Source organism: Lepidochelys kempii, chromosome 2 (assembly GCF_965140265.1).
Source record: "Lepidochelys kempii isolate rLepKem1 chromosome 2, rLepKem1.hap2, whole genome shotgun sequence".
Lineage (NCBI taxonomy): Eukaryota > Metazoa > Chordata > Testudines > Cheloniidae > Lepidochelys > Lepidochelys kempii.
The window spans coordinates 244,840,847-244,856,035 of NC_133257.1; the positions used below are offsets into that span (position 1 = coordinate 244,840,847).

The 15,189-nt window shown below is 44.0% G+C and overlaps 1 protein-coding gene and 1 long non-coding RNA gene across 2 annotated transcripts in view; both read left to right on the forward strand.

Annotated features, from left to right (window-relative positions):
- Positions 1–10,959, forward strand: part of LOC140907945 (uncharacterized) — a 41,409-nt gene extending 30,450 nt beyond the window's left edge. The window contains exon 4 of the mRNA XM_073335035.1: positions 10,906–10,959. Within this exon, the coding sequence (XP_073191136.1) occupies positions 10,906–10,959 (54 nt within the window). The remainder of the gene's footprint in view (positions 1–10,905) is intronic.
- LOC140907758 (uncharacterized) overlaps positions 1–15,189 on the forward strand; it is a 36,680-nt gene that overhangs the window by 4,836 nt on the left and 16,655 nt on the right. The gene's annotated exons all lie outside the window — the stretch shown is intronic.

Consider the following 15,189-nt stretch of genomic DNA (forward strand, 5'->3'; position numbering starts at 1 on the left):
TCTGCAACAGCAGTAGTGGATCCAGTCCCAGAGACCCAGACGGAACCAGTCCCAGAACCGGAACCAGCCAAACAACCAACACCAGACCCCGTGCCAGCACTGAATCCAGTACTTGCAACCTCAACACCAGAGGGCCCCACTGAACCTGAACTGGCAGCAGCCGATAACCCTACACAAGAGGCTCAGCCGGAGCCTGAATCCCAACATAGTGCACCAGCGGAGAGCGGTTCACAGTCAACAGAAACAGCTCCATCCCCTATATCGCTTCCAGAGGGACCAAGCCTATGTCCCCAATCCAATGAGGAACTGATGTCTCCAGCATCAAGGGAACAGTTCCAGACCGAACAGGAAGCAGATGAAAGCCTCCAGAGAGCTTGGACGGCGGCACGGAGCAACCCACCGCCTCTCAGCTCTTCTAATCGATCCAGGTTTGTTGTAGAAAGAGGACTTTTATACAAGGAAACTCTTTCTGGTGGACACCAGGAAGACTGGCATCCTCAGAGACAGTTGGTAGTTCCAACTAAATACCGGGCCAAGCTCTTGAGCTTAGCCCATGATCACCCTAGTGGCCATGCTGGGGTGAACAGGACCAAAGACCGTTTGGGGGGGTCATTCCACTGGGAGGGAATGGGCAAGGATGTTTCTACCTATGTCCAGTCTTGTGAGGTGTGCCAAAGAGTGGGAAAACCTCAAGACCAGGTCAAAGCCCCTCTACAACCACTCCCCATCATTGAAGTTCCATTTCAGCGAGTAGCTGTGGATATTCTGGGTCCTTTTCCGAAAAAGACACCCAGAGGAAAGCAGTACATACTGACTTTCATGGATTTTGCTACCCGATGGCCGGAAGCAGTAGCTCTAAGCAACACCAGGGCTAAAAGTGTGTGCCAGGCACTAGCAGACATTTTTGCCAGGGTAGGTTGGCCCTCCGACATCCTCACAGATGCAGGGACTAATTTCCTGGCAGGAACTATGAAAAACCTTTGGGAAGCTCATGGGGTAAATCACTTGGTTGCCACTCCTTACCACCATCAAACAAATGGCATGGTGGAGAAGTTTAATGGAACTTTGGGGGCCATGATACGTAAATTCGTAAATGAGCACTCCAATGATTGGGACCTAGTATTGCAGCAGTTGCTCTTTGCCTACAGAGCTGTACCACATCCCAGTTTAGGGTTTTCCCCATTTGAACTTGTATATGGCCGTGAGGTTAAGGGGCCATTGCAGTTGGTGAAGCAGCAATGGGAGGGATTTACACCTTCTCCAGGAACTAACATTCTGGACTTTGTAACCAACCTACAAAACACCCTCCGAACCTCTTTAGCCCTTGCTAGAGAAAACTTACAGGATGCTCAAAAAGAGCAAAAAGCCTGGTATGATAAACATGCCAGAGAGCGTTCCTTCAAAGTAGGGGACCAGGTCATGGTCTTAAAGGCGCTCCAGGCCCATAAAATGGAAGCATCGTGGGAAGGGCCATTCACGGTCCAGGAGCGCCTGGGAGCTGTTAATTATCTCATAGCATTCCCCACCTCCAACCGGAAGCCTAAGGTGTACCATATTAATTCTCTAAAGCCCTTTTATTCCAGAGAATTAAAGGTTTGTCAGTTTACAGCCCAGGGAGGAGACGACGCTGAGTGGCCCAAAGGTGTCTACTACGAAGGGAAATGTGGTGGTGGTGTGGAAGAGGTGAACTTCTCCATGACCCTTGGGCGTATGCAGCGACAGCAGATCCAGGAGCTGTGCACTAGCTACGCACCAACGTTCTCAGCCACCCCAGGACTGACTGAACGGGCATACCACTCCATTGACACAGGTAATGCTCACCCAATTAGGGTTCAACCTTACCGGGTGTCTCCTCAAGCTAAAACTGCTATAGAACGGGAGATCCAGGATATGTTACAGATGGGTGTAATCCGCCCCTCTGAAAGTGCATGGGCATCTCCAGTGGTTCTAGTTCCCAAACCAGATGGGGAAATACGTTTTTGCGTGGACTACCGTAAGCTAAATGCTGTAACTCGCCCAGACAACTATCCAATGTCACGCACAGATGAACTATTAGAGAAACTGGGACGGGCCCAATTCATCTCTACCTTGGACTTAACCAAGGGGTACTGGCAGGTACCGCTAGATGAATCTGCCAAGGAAAGGTCAGCCTTCATCACACATCTCGGGCTGTATGAATTTAATGTACTCCCTTTCGGGCTGCGAAATGCACCCGCCACTTTCCAAAGACTTGTAAATGGTCTCCTAGCGGGATTAGGAGAATATGCAGTCGCCTACCTTGACGATGTGGCCATATTTTCGGATTCCTGGGCAGACCACCTGGAACATCTACAAAAAGTCCTTGAGCGCATAAGGGAGGCAGGACTAACTGTTAAGGCTAAGAAGTGTCAAATAGGCCTAAACAGAGTGACTTACCTTGGACACCAGGTGGGTCAAGGAACTATCAGCCCCCTACAGGCCAAAGTGGATGCTATCCAAAAGTGGCCTGTCCCAAAGTCAAAGAAACAGGTTCAATCCTTCTTAGGCTTGGCTGGTTATTACAAGCGATTTGTACCACACTACAGCCAAATCGCTGCCCCACTGACAGACCTGTAGCTCACGAAAGCTTATGCTCTAATAAATTGGTTAGTCTCTAAGGTGCCACAAGTACTCCTTTTCTGATTTTCAGTAGTGCTGGTAACCTGTAGTTCCCACTGACTTCAGTGTAAGTTTAAGGGGGTTGGTGCATTTTTCTCTGTGGCTAAATAAGGATACATCTTACTTTGGGCGCCCATATTTGATATTTTTGACCTCTCTGTTTCTCATAAGAGTGTGCTCCATTACCTTATATGATCCGGCCCAAACGTGGTCTGTTTCAAAGCCTACTGAAATTATTGAAAATACTTTAATGGGCTTTTGGGGTTAGGTCCTAGTAGTAAGGAAATCACAGTGTTTCAGCCTGAAAACTGATGGGTAACATTCAACTGCCGTCAGAGGGGAATGCAAAGACAAAGGTAATTTATGCATGGTCAAAATGCATCATGAGGGAATCGAGTCATCTAGAGATGACATCCTCAAGAGGAATGAAAACATGCTAGAAAGAAAGCAGTATATCGGCATCTTTCAGACATTATTAAGGATTTTCCCTGAAATGCTAGCAGCAAGGTCTGCAGCTTCAGTGTAACTAACATCTGTCTCATACAAGAGACTATTACAGGGGCAAAGGAGACAAAGGATAAAGCAGAGTAATAGAAGAGAGCCAATTACTGAAACCACTGTGAAGATATGATAAAACTCAACGCACAGTCAAAGGAATTTGTTTTGAGTAAGTCACTGACCCCATGCCAGGGCTTGTCTAAAACTTAAATGAGGTCACAGAGATTACAGTAGGTTGTGGTGAGATAAGTGTGGAGCCATTATAGGATCTCATTTAATAATATGGGGAGTAGAATTTAACATCTTCACTTTACCATTTTTCTGCGACCATAGTGGCAAGATTGACAGAAAATGCCCCACTGTTATAAACAAAGATATAATCTGCACGCAAAAGGAATGTCTTCCATAGCAAGCAATGAGGCCATGGCCCCCTCCTCAAGACCCTCCGTCTATAAGAAATTGGCCAACTAACAACAGACAGGCTGAGGAGCACATAGGTTTCAGTAGTCAAAGCTGGAGATATGACCAAGATATGGGCAATTTGTTTTATTTAGCATTTGAATATTTGATGAGCCAAGCAATTGAGGCTTTAGTGTCCAAGCTGATCTCTTGGGGCCCACCGCTGAATGTAGTTAGTGGGCACTCCTCAACAAAGTGTATCGTTGTTTGATCTGTGCCACAGCTGCAGCTTGGATTGTTTCAAAGACCCCCACCGTGCTGGCTGGCTGCAAACAGGTCTTGCCCAGACTGGAATTGGGTAAGAATTGCCCACTGACAACATGGCAGGTCAAACCCAGGCAGGACAGCAGTAAGGTCTGTGACAAGGAACTGATTGGTGGTTGATGTTAAACACCAGTCTTCCCACCACAAGGACTCCACTGTCAGGTCCTGGCATGGCAGCATGGACCACAATGGATGTCATGATGAAAGACACGTAGCTGGTTGACTAAAAAGGTTGTTGAACAAGGGTTGGCAAGTACCTTCTCAAGCAGCAATCTCCCACTTGATGTAAGGGAGAGCAATGTGGCTCAGAACTGGAAGCCATGGAACATGAGTCAGTCAGAGAGTTCCTGTGATGATGCGCATTGTTGAGTTGAGGTGCACGTCAACAAGTTTGGTGTGTGCCAACCGACTCCAAACTGGCACACAGTGCTCTGCTATTGAGTATGAGATGGCAAGGGCTGAGTCCTTAGGATTGGAGCATCTGCTCCCCATAAGCATCTGCTCCTCTGTTCCTGCCTGTTTGCTGAGAAGGTTATTGCATGCCTTGATCTTCGCTGCTATCTTGCTTAGGTGACTTTTGTATGTCAGTGTTCGGTCGAGGGTCATGTCTAAGTAAACTGGATATGTTTCATGTTTCAGCCTCTGGCCATTCATTTTAGTTCCCTCTTAGCATTGGCATGGTGGAGGTGGAATGTGCTTGAAATGTCTTGCTGGTGCTAGGCTGAAGGTACCATGTCTTGCAGTAGTTAGCCAGTTCTGCAGCATCATCAGTCAGTGTCTTCTCCAGCTCAGAGAAAGTCGGAGCCTGTAGCCCACAGCAGATGTTGTCTGCATAGATGAACTTCCGTGACTGGGTTGGTGGCAGGTCATTGATGTATAGATTGGGGCTAGAACATGCCCCTGCGGTAACCCGTTCATCTGTTTTTTCCAAGCACTTGTTTTCTCACCCATGTGTAACATGAACCATCTGTCTCAGAGTAGCAGTTCAATGAAATCAGTAAGCCATGGTGGGAGGACTTTTGATATTTTAACAAGTAGACCTGTGTGCCACACCATATCATACGCTGCAATGAGGTAAAGTGAAATAGCGCCTGTTTTCAGATTTTTTTGAAGATCATTTTTGATTAATGTGATTAGCGCAAGTATTTGGTCGCATGAGTTTCAACCTTGTTGAAAGCTTATTTGCTTCTTGTTCAAGATGTTCTCCACCTCTGGTGTTATTTGCTGTAAAATTAGGTGCTCTAGAACCTTGACACACACAAAGCAGTGATATCGGGCAGTAGTTTGATGCCTGGTTTGGATCTTTACCAGGTTTTGGGAAGCTGATGACTTTTGCGCCAGGTCTTTGGCAGGTCTTTGGCAGGTCTTCCTTCATTGATGACCTTTGTGAAGAATTGACATGCCCAACCACTTAAGTGAAGATATGGACTGAGGAACTCAGATTACAGAGAGCTGGCCTAACTAGCTACATCACTCAGAGATGTGAAAAATTCACACCCCTGAGAGACTTCGCTAAGTCAACCTAAGCCCCAGCCTAGACAGCGCTAGGTAAATGGAATAATTCTTCCATTGACCTACCTACCACCCCTTGGAGAGTTGGATTTATGGCAGAAATGGAAGAATCCCTTCTGTCACTGTAGTAAGTGTCTTCACTGGAGTACTACAGTGGCACAGCATTTCTAGTGCAGATGTAGTCGGAGGAGATGGGTTAGGTCTTATTACACTGCTCTGATAGTGCAAAGGGGCCCTAAAGTGAGTAGAAATGTGATTTATGCCTTTGGTAAGGCTCCTTTACACTTCTAGAGTGGTTTAAAGGGGGCTTGCTGTAATAAGAATTGGGCTCAATGTCTCTGATATTAGGCACATGCAAATAATACTAATAATCTCCTTGTTGTAAACTGAGGCTGAAGTTTTCAAAGGGGCCTGAGGGAATATTTTATTTACTTTGCTTTATTGATTTGTCCCAGTTTAAATAACTATAAAAAGATTCATGGCCATTAACACACCATTAACAATACTGTTACAGCTCAGCACCCTTAAAGGACCAGTTCAACAGGAACTCAACCCCTTACAAAAATGCCTTTCCACCCCTTCATCGTCTAAGAAGGGGTGGAAAGGCATGCCCTCAACCACTGTAGGTCCATCAGAGCTAGGCACCTAACTCCCTTAGTCCCCTTTGAAAATCCCAGCCTAGACAGGAAACAATGGACAGATTAATGGGTGTCCAAATCCCCTCTCTACATAGAATCATAGAACTGGAAGGGACCTTGAGAGATCATCTAGTTCAGTCCCCTGCACTCAAGGCAAGACTAAGTATTATCTAGACCATCTCTGACAGGTGTTTGTCCAAGCTGCTCTTAAAAATCCCCAATGATGGAGATTCCACAACCTCCCTAGGTAATTTATTACAGTGCTTAACCACTCTGACCATTAGGAAGCTTTTCCTAATGTCCATCCTAAACCACCCTTGCTGCAATTTAAGTCCATGGCTTCTTGTCCTATCTTCAGAGGTTAAGAAGAACAATTTTTCTCCCTCCTCCTTGTAACAACCTTTTCTGTACTTGAAAACTGTTATGCCCCCTCTCAGTCTTCTCTTCTCCAGACTAAACAAACACAATTGTTTCAATCTTCCCTCATAGGTCAAGTTTTCTAGACCTTTAATAATTTTTAAGGGAACGTGTTAAGGGAACGACTGTGACTTACCCAATGCAGCTGCAGAGGAGTGCAGGGTACTATAAGGGTATGTCTACACTGCAGTTAAAACCCTGCTGCTGGCCTGTGCCAGATGACGCCGGCTTCTGGGACTCTGCATAGCTGCCGACTCCATAGATGCTTCGTAGATTCAGGTCTGGAGCACCCACAGAGAAAAATTAGCAGCTGCTTAGCACCCGCTGACAGACACCTCCCTCTCTCCCCCCCTCCACTCCCGCCTGCCGGCGGCCCACGCTGATCAACTCCTTCCCCTCCCTCCCAGTGCCCCCTGAATGCTGCGGAATAGCTGTTTTGCAGCATGCAGGAGGCGCTGGTGAAGAGGGGGAGGAGTGGGGATGGGATGCGCTTGGGGGAGGGGCCTTAAAGAGGCAGGGGGTGGAGCGAGGGCGGGAAGAGGTGGGTGGGGGTGGGGCCTTGGGGGAAAGGGTGGAGTGTGGGCGGCAGTGGAGTGGGAATGAGGACTTAGGGGAAGGGTTGGAGTGGGGGCGGGGCCTGGGACTGAGCAGGGGTTGAGCACTCCCAGGCAAAATTAGAAGCTGGCGCTTGTGGGACTCAGGCTCAGGGGCTGTTTAATTGCAGTGTAGCCCAATCAGGCTTGGGCTGGAGCAAAAGTGGGATTGCTGCCTAGCTAGCGAACTCGTGCCAAATGGAATGGCACTTTCTGAATATTCCTGCTGCCTGGCTAGCACAGCTCCACTCTCACCCACTAACACAATCGCTGATGGGACTATAAATAACCTAAAGAATCCACGCCATGCTGAGACAAAGACAATGGGCCAGATCCATTCCTGGGCATCTCCTGTTAAGTAAATGGAGTTACACCAGGGGCACATTGGCCCATTTGGTATTCGTCATACAATCCAATTGCAACAATAGAACTATAGCTCTGTGACATGCTGGCTTAGCACCCTTGACAGGTCATCAGTGTCAGACAGACGTACAATCTGAACTCTTAATTGGTAAATGGCAAATAAATAAATAAATAAATAAATATTGCTCAGTTGCTATGGACAGCTTTAGTACTGACTTTTGACCCAGTTTCTTCTCAACTCACACAGCAGCTCCTCATTGCCATGGTGCCTTCCTTTTCTGCTGCTGTATTCTTCCCCTTTGAAGATTACAGAGCCATAATGTCAGCTTGATCTTTAACACATTTGGCCAACTATCTAATCAGTGTCAGAGATAATGCTTGCATCACCACTTTGATGAAGAAGATCCAAGGGAAGAATGGCAGATTTTCCTCCAAGAGAGACAGCAAAATAAAAATGCTTCACATTCCATCTCTTTAAACAATGCCTGCAGCCAAAGAGTGGGTGACATTTCAGAGAGGAACAACACCGACTGAAATTTGTAAAGCAAGGATTTGATAAAAAGAAAAGGAGTACTTGTGGCACCTTAGAGACTAACCAATTTATTTGAGCATGAGCTTTCGTGAGCTACAGCTCACTTCATCAGATGTTTACCGTGGAAACTGCAGCAGACTTTATATACACACAGAAATCATGAAACAATTTGATAGACACACTTCACTCAACACTGAATGAGCTGTTAGTTTATCTAGCTTCCACCCTTTGAAGGGCACCGCTTGAAAGAAGTCAAGCACATACTAGATTCAATTTTATTAGTTTGAGCAATGTTTTCAGTTTCACACTGAAAAGCAACCGAAAATGTGACACCTTTACTTTATTATATTTCCACTCTAATTTTGCTGATTGAAAGCAGTGGTGGTGAACCTTGATTTACCATAGAGTGGCAGGGAAACCAAAGAGTCATGAATTTATTTTATAAAAAAGAAAAGGAGTATTAGTGGCACCTTAGAAACTAACCAAATTAGAGACTAACCAAACTACGGTTAATCTCTAATTTGGTTAGTTTCTAAGGTGCCACAAGTACTCCTTTTCTTTTTGTGAATACAGACTAACACGGCTGCTACTCTGAAACCTTTTATAAAAAAGGCCCTCTATTAGCTTGCATTATATAATCCCATTCTTTGCAATTTTCACAACTCACATCATACAATGCACTTAAATCCTAGGAAACACAGATTAACATAGACGCTAAAAGCAGACAAACTTAACTCATCAAAAACATTTCTCTAACTGATCTTTGCATATATGACACTAACCCTCTCTTTTTTAGACTCACAGCTGATAGCAATGTCATTAGAGCCAATCCTATCAAGCCAGCCATTCAGGTATCACTAGCCATGAGAGATCTCAATTCTGAGAAGGCCACTAAAGAAAAATCATTTTAAAAAAAACCCACACATCTCTGAGTTCAAGAAAGTGTCTGGACCTCCCAGAAGCCACTGTCTTGGGATATTTGAGAAAATAATGGAAGTTTTATCCCATTAATGAAATAGCACAACACTGCATTAGTGAAGTCCGTTAGAAATCCACTGCAGTCCACTGTAAATATTCTGTTCATAACAAATATTTTTCTGTAACACATCTTCAGTACAGCATGAGGTCCAGTAGCATAATGACAAAAGATTCACTTACATTTGTAATCATCATTTAGTATCATAAGGCCCCAGAAAAATCAGCAAGCCCCCATCTAGATTTCTGGGAGCTAACATGATTTATCAACACTTTTTCTCAGTTTACTAAAATCAGATTATGTTGGGAATAGGGAGTGGCAGTCTTGGTCTTTTCCCATATTAGAGTAATCTTTAACATACCACAGAAATAATTTACCTCTTTTAACTAAATGGACGTAAAAGAGACGATTTTAGGCAACTCTGCAGACTGATCATTAAAATCTAACCACAGATTTCATATCTATATTAGGATACAAAAAACTCTGCACCAGTTTTAAATGACATCAGTGTTATTTTTCTTGACTATGATACAAAAAGCTTTCAGCATGCCTGTAGATATGTTAGAAACTAATCACTATCCACACACAAAAGGTCAAGAACCATCTAAACCATGCAACTTTATACGATCCAAAGCTTTTGTTATCTGTTCAACACACAGTGATGTCATTGGGGAGCATCTTATCAAGTGAGTCAGCTGCTCAGGAAATAAATGTTTCAGCTTAAACAATCTTTCAGAAAGGGGTGTCCTGCTCAGAAGTCATGTTTGTTGAACTAATAAACTCATTACAGTGTTAGAAAGGAAAGTCTCACTGCTCATTTTCCTTGTTTATATCTTCTTTAGGAAACATCTGTGAGCCATTCTGTTTTGTTTTATTTATTTAGATTGCTATAGATTCGAAGGTTGAAGGTTTAGGTAACCTCTTCTTCTTTAAAACCTGGTAATTTGGGGTTTACTTGAGGTCAGCAAGGCAATGCAGAAACTAACAACTGTTCATAGAAATGTAAATAGGGGAACAGGGGAGAAGGGAGGAAAAAATTTTACACAAAGGGACAGAACTCTTACCTGTTTAAATGGTTTGGGCAGAACAGAAGTCTTCTTTAATGTTTGCTACTAATGTGACAGTGCATACACCCATGCCAGTCCATTGGGGAAAAAACATGCCACCTGGCTGTTAAAAATCTGATAGTTTATTAGCAAGCATTAAGTTTGTGAGTGAGCTTTACACTGGAATTTAAAAGGTCACCACAAACAGATTAAGACTTCAAACTTTTAAGACCTGCTGTGAAAGACAAGTGGTATGGCACGCATAACTCTGCCACAAGGTGATAAGTATGAAGTGAATATTTTAGCAGTGAGCAGCCACTAATTAACACAAAACTTATTTACTCTAAAGATAAATATGTTTGGAAATGATAAATGTTTCAGAAAGAATGTTTGGCCATCAATTGTTGGAGTGTTAGTTAGTGTGCCTTGGCTGTGTTGTGAAGCAGTGAGGCTGTCTGCTTCGAGAAGCTGAGACGTTATTTGGAGTTGATTCTGATCTTACACTGGTTTTATGGTGGTGTAAATCCACTAACTACAAGGGAGTGACTCCTGATTTATACCATTGTAAATAAGATCAAAATCAGATTCTCCGAGTATAACACATATGTCCTTGACTCTGGTACTGCTTTGTAAGTGGGCATTTTTAACTTAAGATTCTATGGAACGTCAGATCCTATGGCTGTCAGATTCTATGGAATGTCATCACTTCAAAAGTGTTACACTGCAGATTCATTTTGCCCAATGTACCACATATGTGAGGCACTAGGAAACATGTCTGTGTTGAATGTAGCTCTGATTCTATTTTCTCTGTACAACAGTTTTAAATAAAAGAAGCCTATCCTACTTTTCTGCTAGGTAGCAGGGCTGCGATGGGATTGGAAAACCATGCAGAGGGAGGCGCACACTCTGTGCTCTCTCTCCTGGACATTTTCTAGTTGTTCTTTTGCTTGTTGTGGTTCTTTAATTTCAGGCTATATCTACACTGAAAATGCTACAGTGGCAGCATGGTAGCACTTCCATGTAGACACTACAGAAATAGGAGGGTTTCTCTTGTCACTGTAATTAATCCACCTCCTCAAGAAGTGGTAGGTAGGTTGATGGAAGAATTATTCTGTTGACCTAGAACTATCTACACCAGGGGATAGGTCAGCATAGCTAGGTCGCTCAGGGGGTGGATTTTTCACATCTCTGATTTCAGAGTAACAGCCCTGTTAGTCTGTATTCGCAAAAAGAAAAGGAGTACTTGTGGCACCTTAGAGACTAACCAATTTATTTGAGCATAAGCTTTCGTGAGCTACAGTTCACTTCATCGGATGCATACTGTGGAAAGTGTAGAAGATCTTTTTATACACACAAAGCATGAAAAAATACCTCCCCCCACTCCACTCTCTTGCTGGTAATAGCTTATCTAAAGTGATCACCCTCCTTGTAATGTGTATGATAATCAAGTTGGGCCATTTCCAGCACAAATCCAGGTTTTCTTCCCCCCCCCCCACACACACACAAACCCACTCTCCTGTTGGTAATAGCTTATCTAAAGTGACCACTCTCCTTACAATGTGTATGATGATCAAGGTGGTCCATTTCCAGCACAAATCCAGGGTTTAACAAGAACATCTGCAGGGGTCGGGGGGGGGGGTAGGAAAAAACAAGGGGAAATAGGCTTGAATAGAGACTGGGAGTGGCTAAGTCATTATGCAAGGTAACCTAAGTTAATTGTATCCAATTTGCAAATGAATTCCAATTCAGCAGTCTCTCGCTGGAGTCTGGATTTGAAGTTTTTTTGTTGTAATATCCAAACTTTCATGTCTGTAATCGCGTGACCAGAGAGATTGAAGTGTTCTCCGACTGGTTTATGAATGTTATAATTCTTGACATCTGATTTGTGGCCATTTATTCTTTTACGTAGAGACTGTCCAGTTTGACCAACGTACATGGCAGAGGGGCATTGCTGGCACATGATGGCATATTTCACATTGGTGGATGTGCAGGTGAATGAGCCTCTGATAGTGTGGCTGATGTTATTAGGCCTTGTGATGGTGTCCCCTGAATAGATATGTGGGCACAGTTGGCAACGGGCTTTGTTTCAAGGATAGGTTCCTGGGTTAGTGGTTCTGTTGTGTGGTATGTGGTTGCTGGTGAGTATTTGCTTCAGGTTGGGGGGCTGTCTGTAGGCAAGGACTGGCCTGTCTCCCAAGATTTGTGAGAGTGTTGGGTCATCCTTCAGGATGGGTTGTAGATCCTTAATAATGCATTGGAGGGGTTTTAGTTGGGGGCTGAAGGTGATGGCTAGGGGCGTTCTGTTATTTTCTTTGTTAGGCCTGTCCTGTAGTAGGTGACTTCTGGGAACTCTTCTGGCTCTATCAATCTGTTTCTTCACTTCCGCAGGTGGGTATTGTAGTTGTAAGAATGCTTGATAGAGATCTTGTAGGTGTTTGTCTCTGTCTGAGGGGTTGGAGCAAATGCGGTTGTATTACAGAGCTTGGCTGTAGACAATGGATCGTGTGGTGTGGTCAGGGTGAAAGCTGGAGGCATGTAGGAAGGAATAGCGGTTAGTAGGTTTCCGGTATAGGGTGGTGTTTATGTGACCATCGTTTATTAACACTGTAGTGTCCAGAAAGTGGATCTCTTGTGTGGACTGGACCAGGCTGAGGTTGATGGTGGGATGGAAATTGTTGAAATCATGGTGGAATTCCTCAAGGGCTTCTTTTCCATGGGTCCAGATGATGAAGATGTCATCAATATAGCGCAAGTAGAGTAGGGGCGTTAGGGGACGAGAGCTGAGGAAGCATTGTTCTAAGTCAGCCATAAAAATGTTGGCATACTGTGGGGCCATGCGGGTACCCATAGCAGCGCCGCTGATTTGAAGGTATACATTGTCCCCAAATGTAAAATAGTTATGGGTAAGGACAAAGTCACAAAGTTCAGCCACCAGGTTAGCCGTGACATTATTGGGGATAGTGTTCTTGACAGCTTGTAGTCCATCTTTGTGTGGAATGTTGGTGTAGAGGGCTTCTACATCCATAGTGGCCAGGATGGTGTTATCAGGAAGATCACTGATGGATTGTAGTTTTATTACCAACAGGAGAGTGGGTTTGTGCGGGGGGGGGAGAGAAAACCTGGATTTGTGCTGGAAATGGCCCAACTTGATTATCATACACATTGTAAGGAGAGTGATCACTTTAGATAAGCTATTACCAGCAGGAGAGTGGGGTGGGGGGAGGTATTTTTTCATGCTTTGTGTGTATAAAAAGATCTTCTACACTTTCCACAGTATGCATCCGATGAAGTGAGCTGTAGCTCACGAAAGCTTATGCTCAAATAAATTGGTTAGTCTCTAAGGTGCCACAAGTACTCCTTTTCTTTTCACATCTCTGAATGACATATCTATGCTGATGTAAGTTTCCAGTGTAGACCAACCCTAAATGAAAAGCACTTTAGACTGAAAGTGGGTTTTGTGATGTCCATGATGCTTAAAGCAGCAAAGCTCCTTCCTGTATTAAAATATTCAAAAACTAGGTTAATGTACAAGCAACTCATTTAGATTGTGAACTCCTGGAGGGGTGGAGCCATGCCCTTCGCTATGATAGTACAGCACCAAGTACCCTACTGCAGATGAGTAATAAGTTAAGTAGCCTGACAAGAGGACCACACAGTAGGAAGCTGTTTGCCAGGATACATCATTCACACTTGTAAATTACTGTAGGTTTGCAGACAGCAGGAGGCAAGTCATTTTAAACTGGCTTGGTGTGCAGCACAGCCATTGCTGAGAGACACTGAAAACCATACGTAATCAAGCCAGTGAAGCAGATGTGGTTTTTTATCAAGGTGCGGATTGAATGGATTCCATTGTTTCAACTAAGAATCTGTCTGTATTTACCAGACATGTCAAATGATTATTATCCATGGTTCAGCATGATGTAATTTTATTATTTTTAGTCCTTTTTTTTTTTTTTTTTGGTCAGACATTTGTTTCTGTTTACATGATCAACCCAAAGCAAAGAAATAAATGTGAGTCATGCATTGTGGCATGTCCTATATAGGTCATATTCCCATGGGAGACATACAGGTAAACTGTATATATTTGCAAGTCTATCACTAAGTCAATGTAAGCTTATTTGTTATTAGTGACTTTGGGGTCAGATGACCTCCATTCGGTGCAACATCTATGGGAGGGGAGACAAATATGTCTTTAAAGCACAGTTACACGTCTCAAATTCTTGAGCTAATCCTAGACTACTTCAGCCTCTAGCCCAATTTAGAGGAGACTCAGGGTGCTTAGCTGTCAACCAGCAGTCAAGGACAGCCAGTGTGTAGCAACCAGAGCCCCTATACTGGGAGCTGCAAGAGAGGGGGAAGCATACAGCTGTTCCAGAAGTTGTATGTCATGACAAAGGATTTCCCTGTGGGCTAAATCTGGCTGGTTTATGACCCCTTTGTTCCTCTGGGATAATACAAAAAGAGCTGGAGTGAAGCCATGAATTAATCTGTCTGCTTTTTCCCCTAACACATCTGAACCTCACAGCACATTCTATATAATATAATGAAACAGCAGCAGGAGTACACATTCTGGAGTATTGAAACGTGGTGGGCAGGATGGGAATGGTTTTCTTTATATTTGTCTGGGGCAGTTGGAATGGAATTCCACTCAAATTGTGCTTTTAGTTTAGTTTCCAAAAGTGCAGAGATGGTGCCAAACTGAAGTCTTCAGACGCCAGTCAGTGTTAAAAGCCTGAAGATGACGTACTGCCATGTCTCCTCAGTCTCATCAGGTTGTGATCTAACGAGGACATAAATGTCACAGTGCTGGCTAGTGCTGGAGTAAAACTGTCTCATTAGTATCCCAGGCTCTACTTTCAAAAATACTCAGAACCCAGTGGGTAAGTCCTCAAAGATCAACACACAGTGCAAGAATAATTTATTTGTTCACAAAGACCGTGGAGACTGATAAAATTCAGAGTTATAATGCTGGGTTTCTTGCATAATTTGTGCAATGTTCAGGATCTAATTCTGGGACATGCAGTGTACCTCCTATACAGCTCTGAGCACCCTCAACTCACATTGGCTTATATGGCACTTGAGAGCACTGAGTGCCTCATTTGAGGCATTTAGCATCTTGCAGGGTCTATTCTGTTCTATCTAGATTTTTATACTGCGCTCATCACTGTAGTACCTGAGCGCCTTCCAGTAGTGTGTTAAGCAATGTGACGACACATCAGTCCCATCTCTCCTGGCTATTGTCCCTTAACTGTAG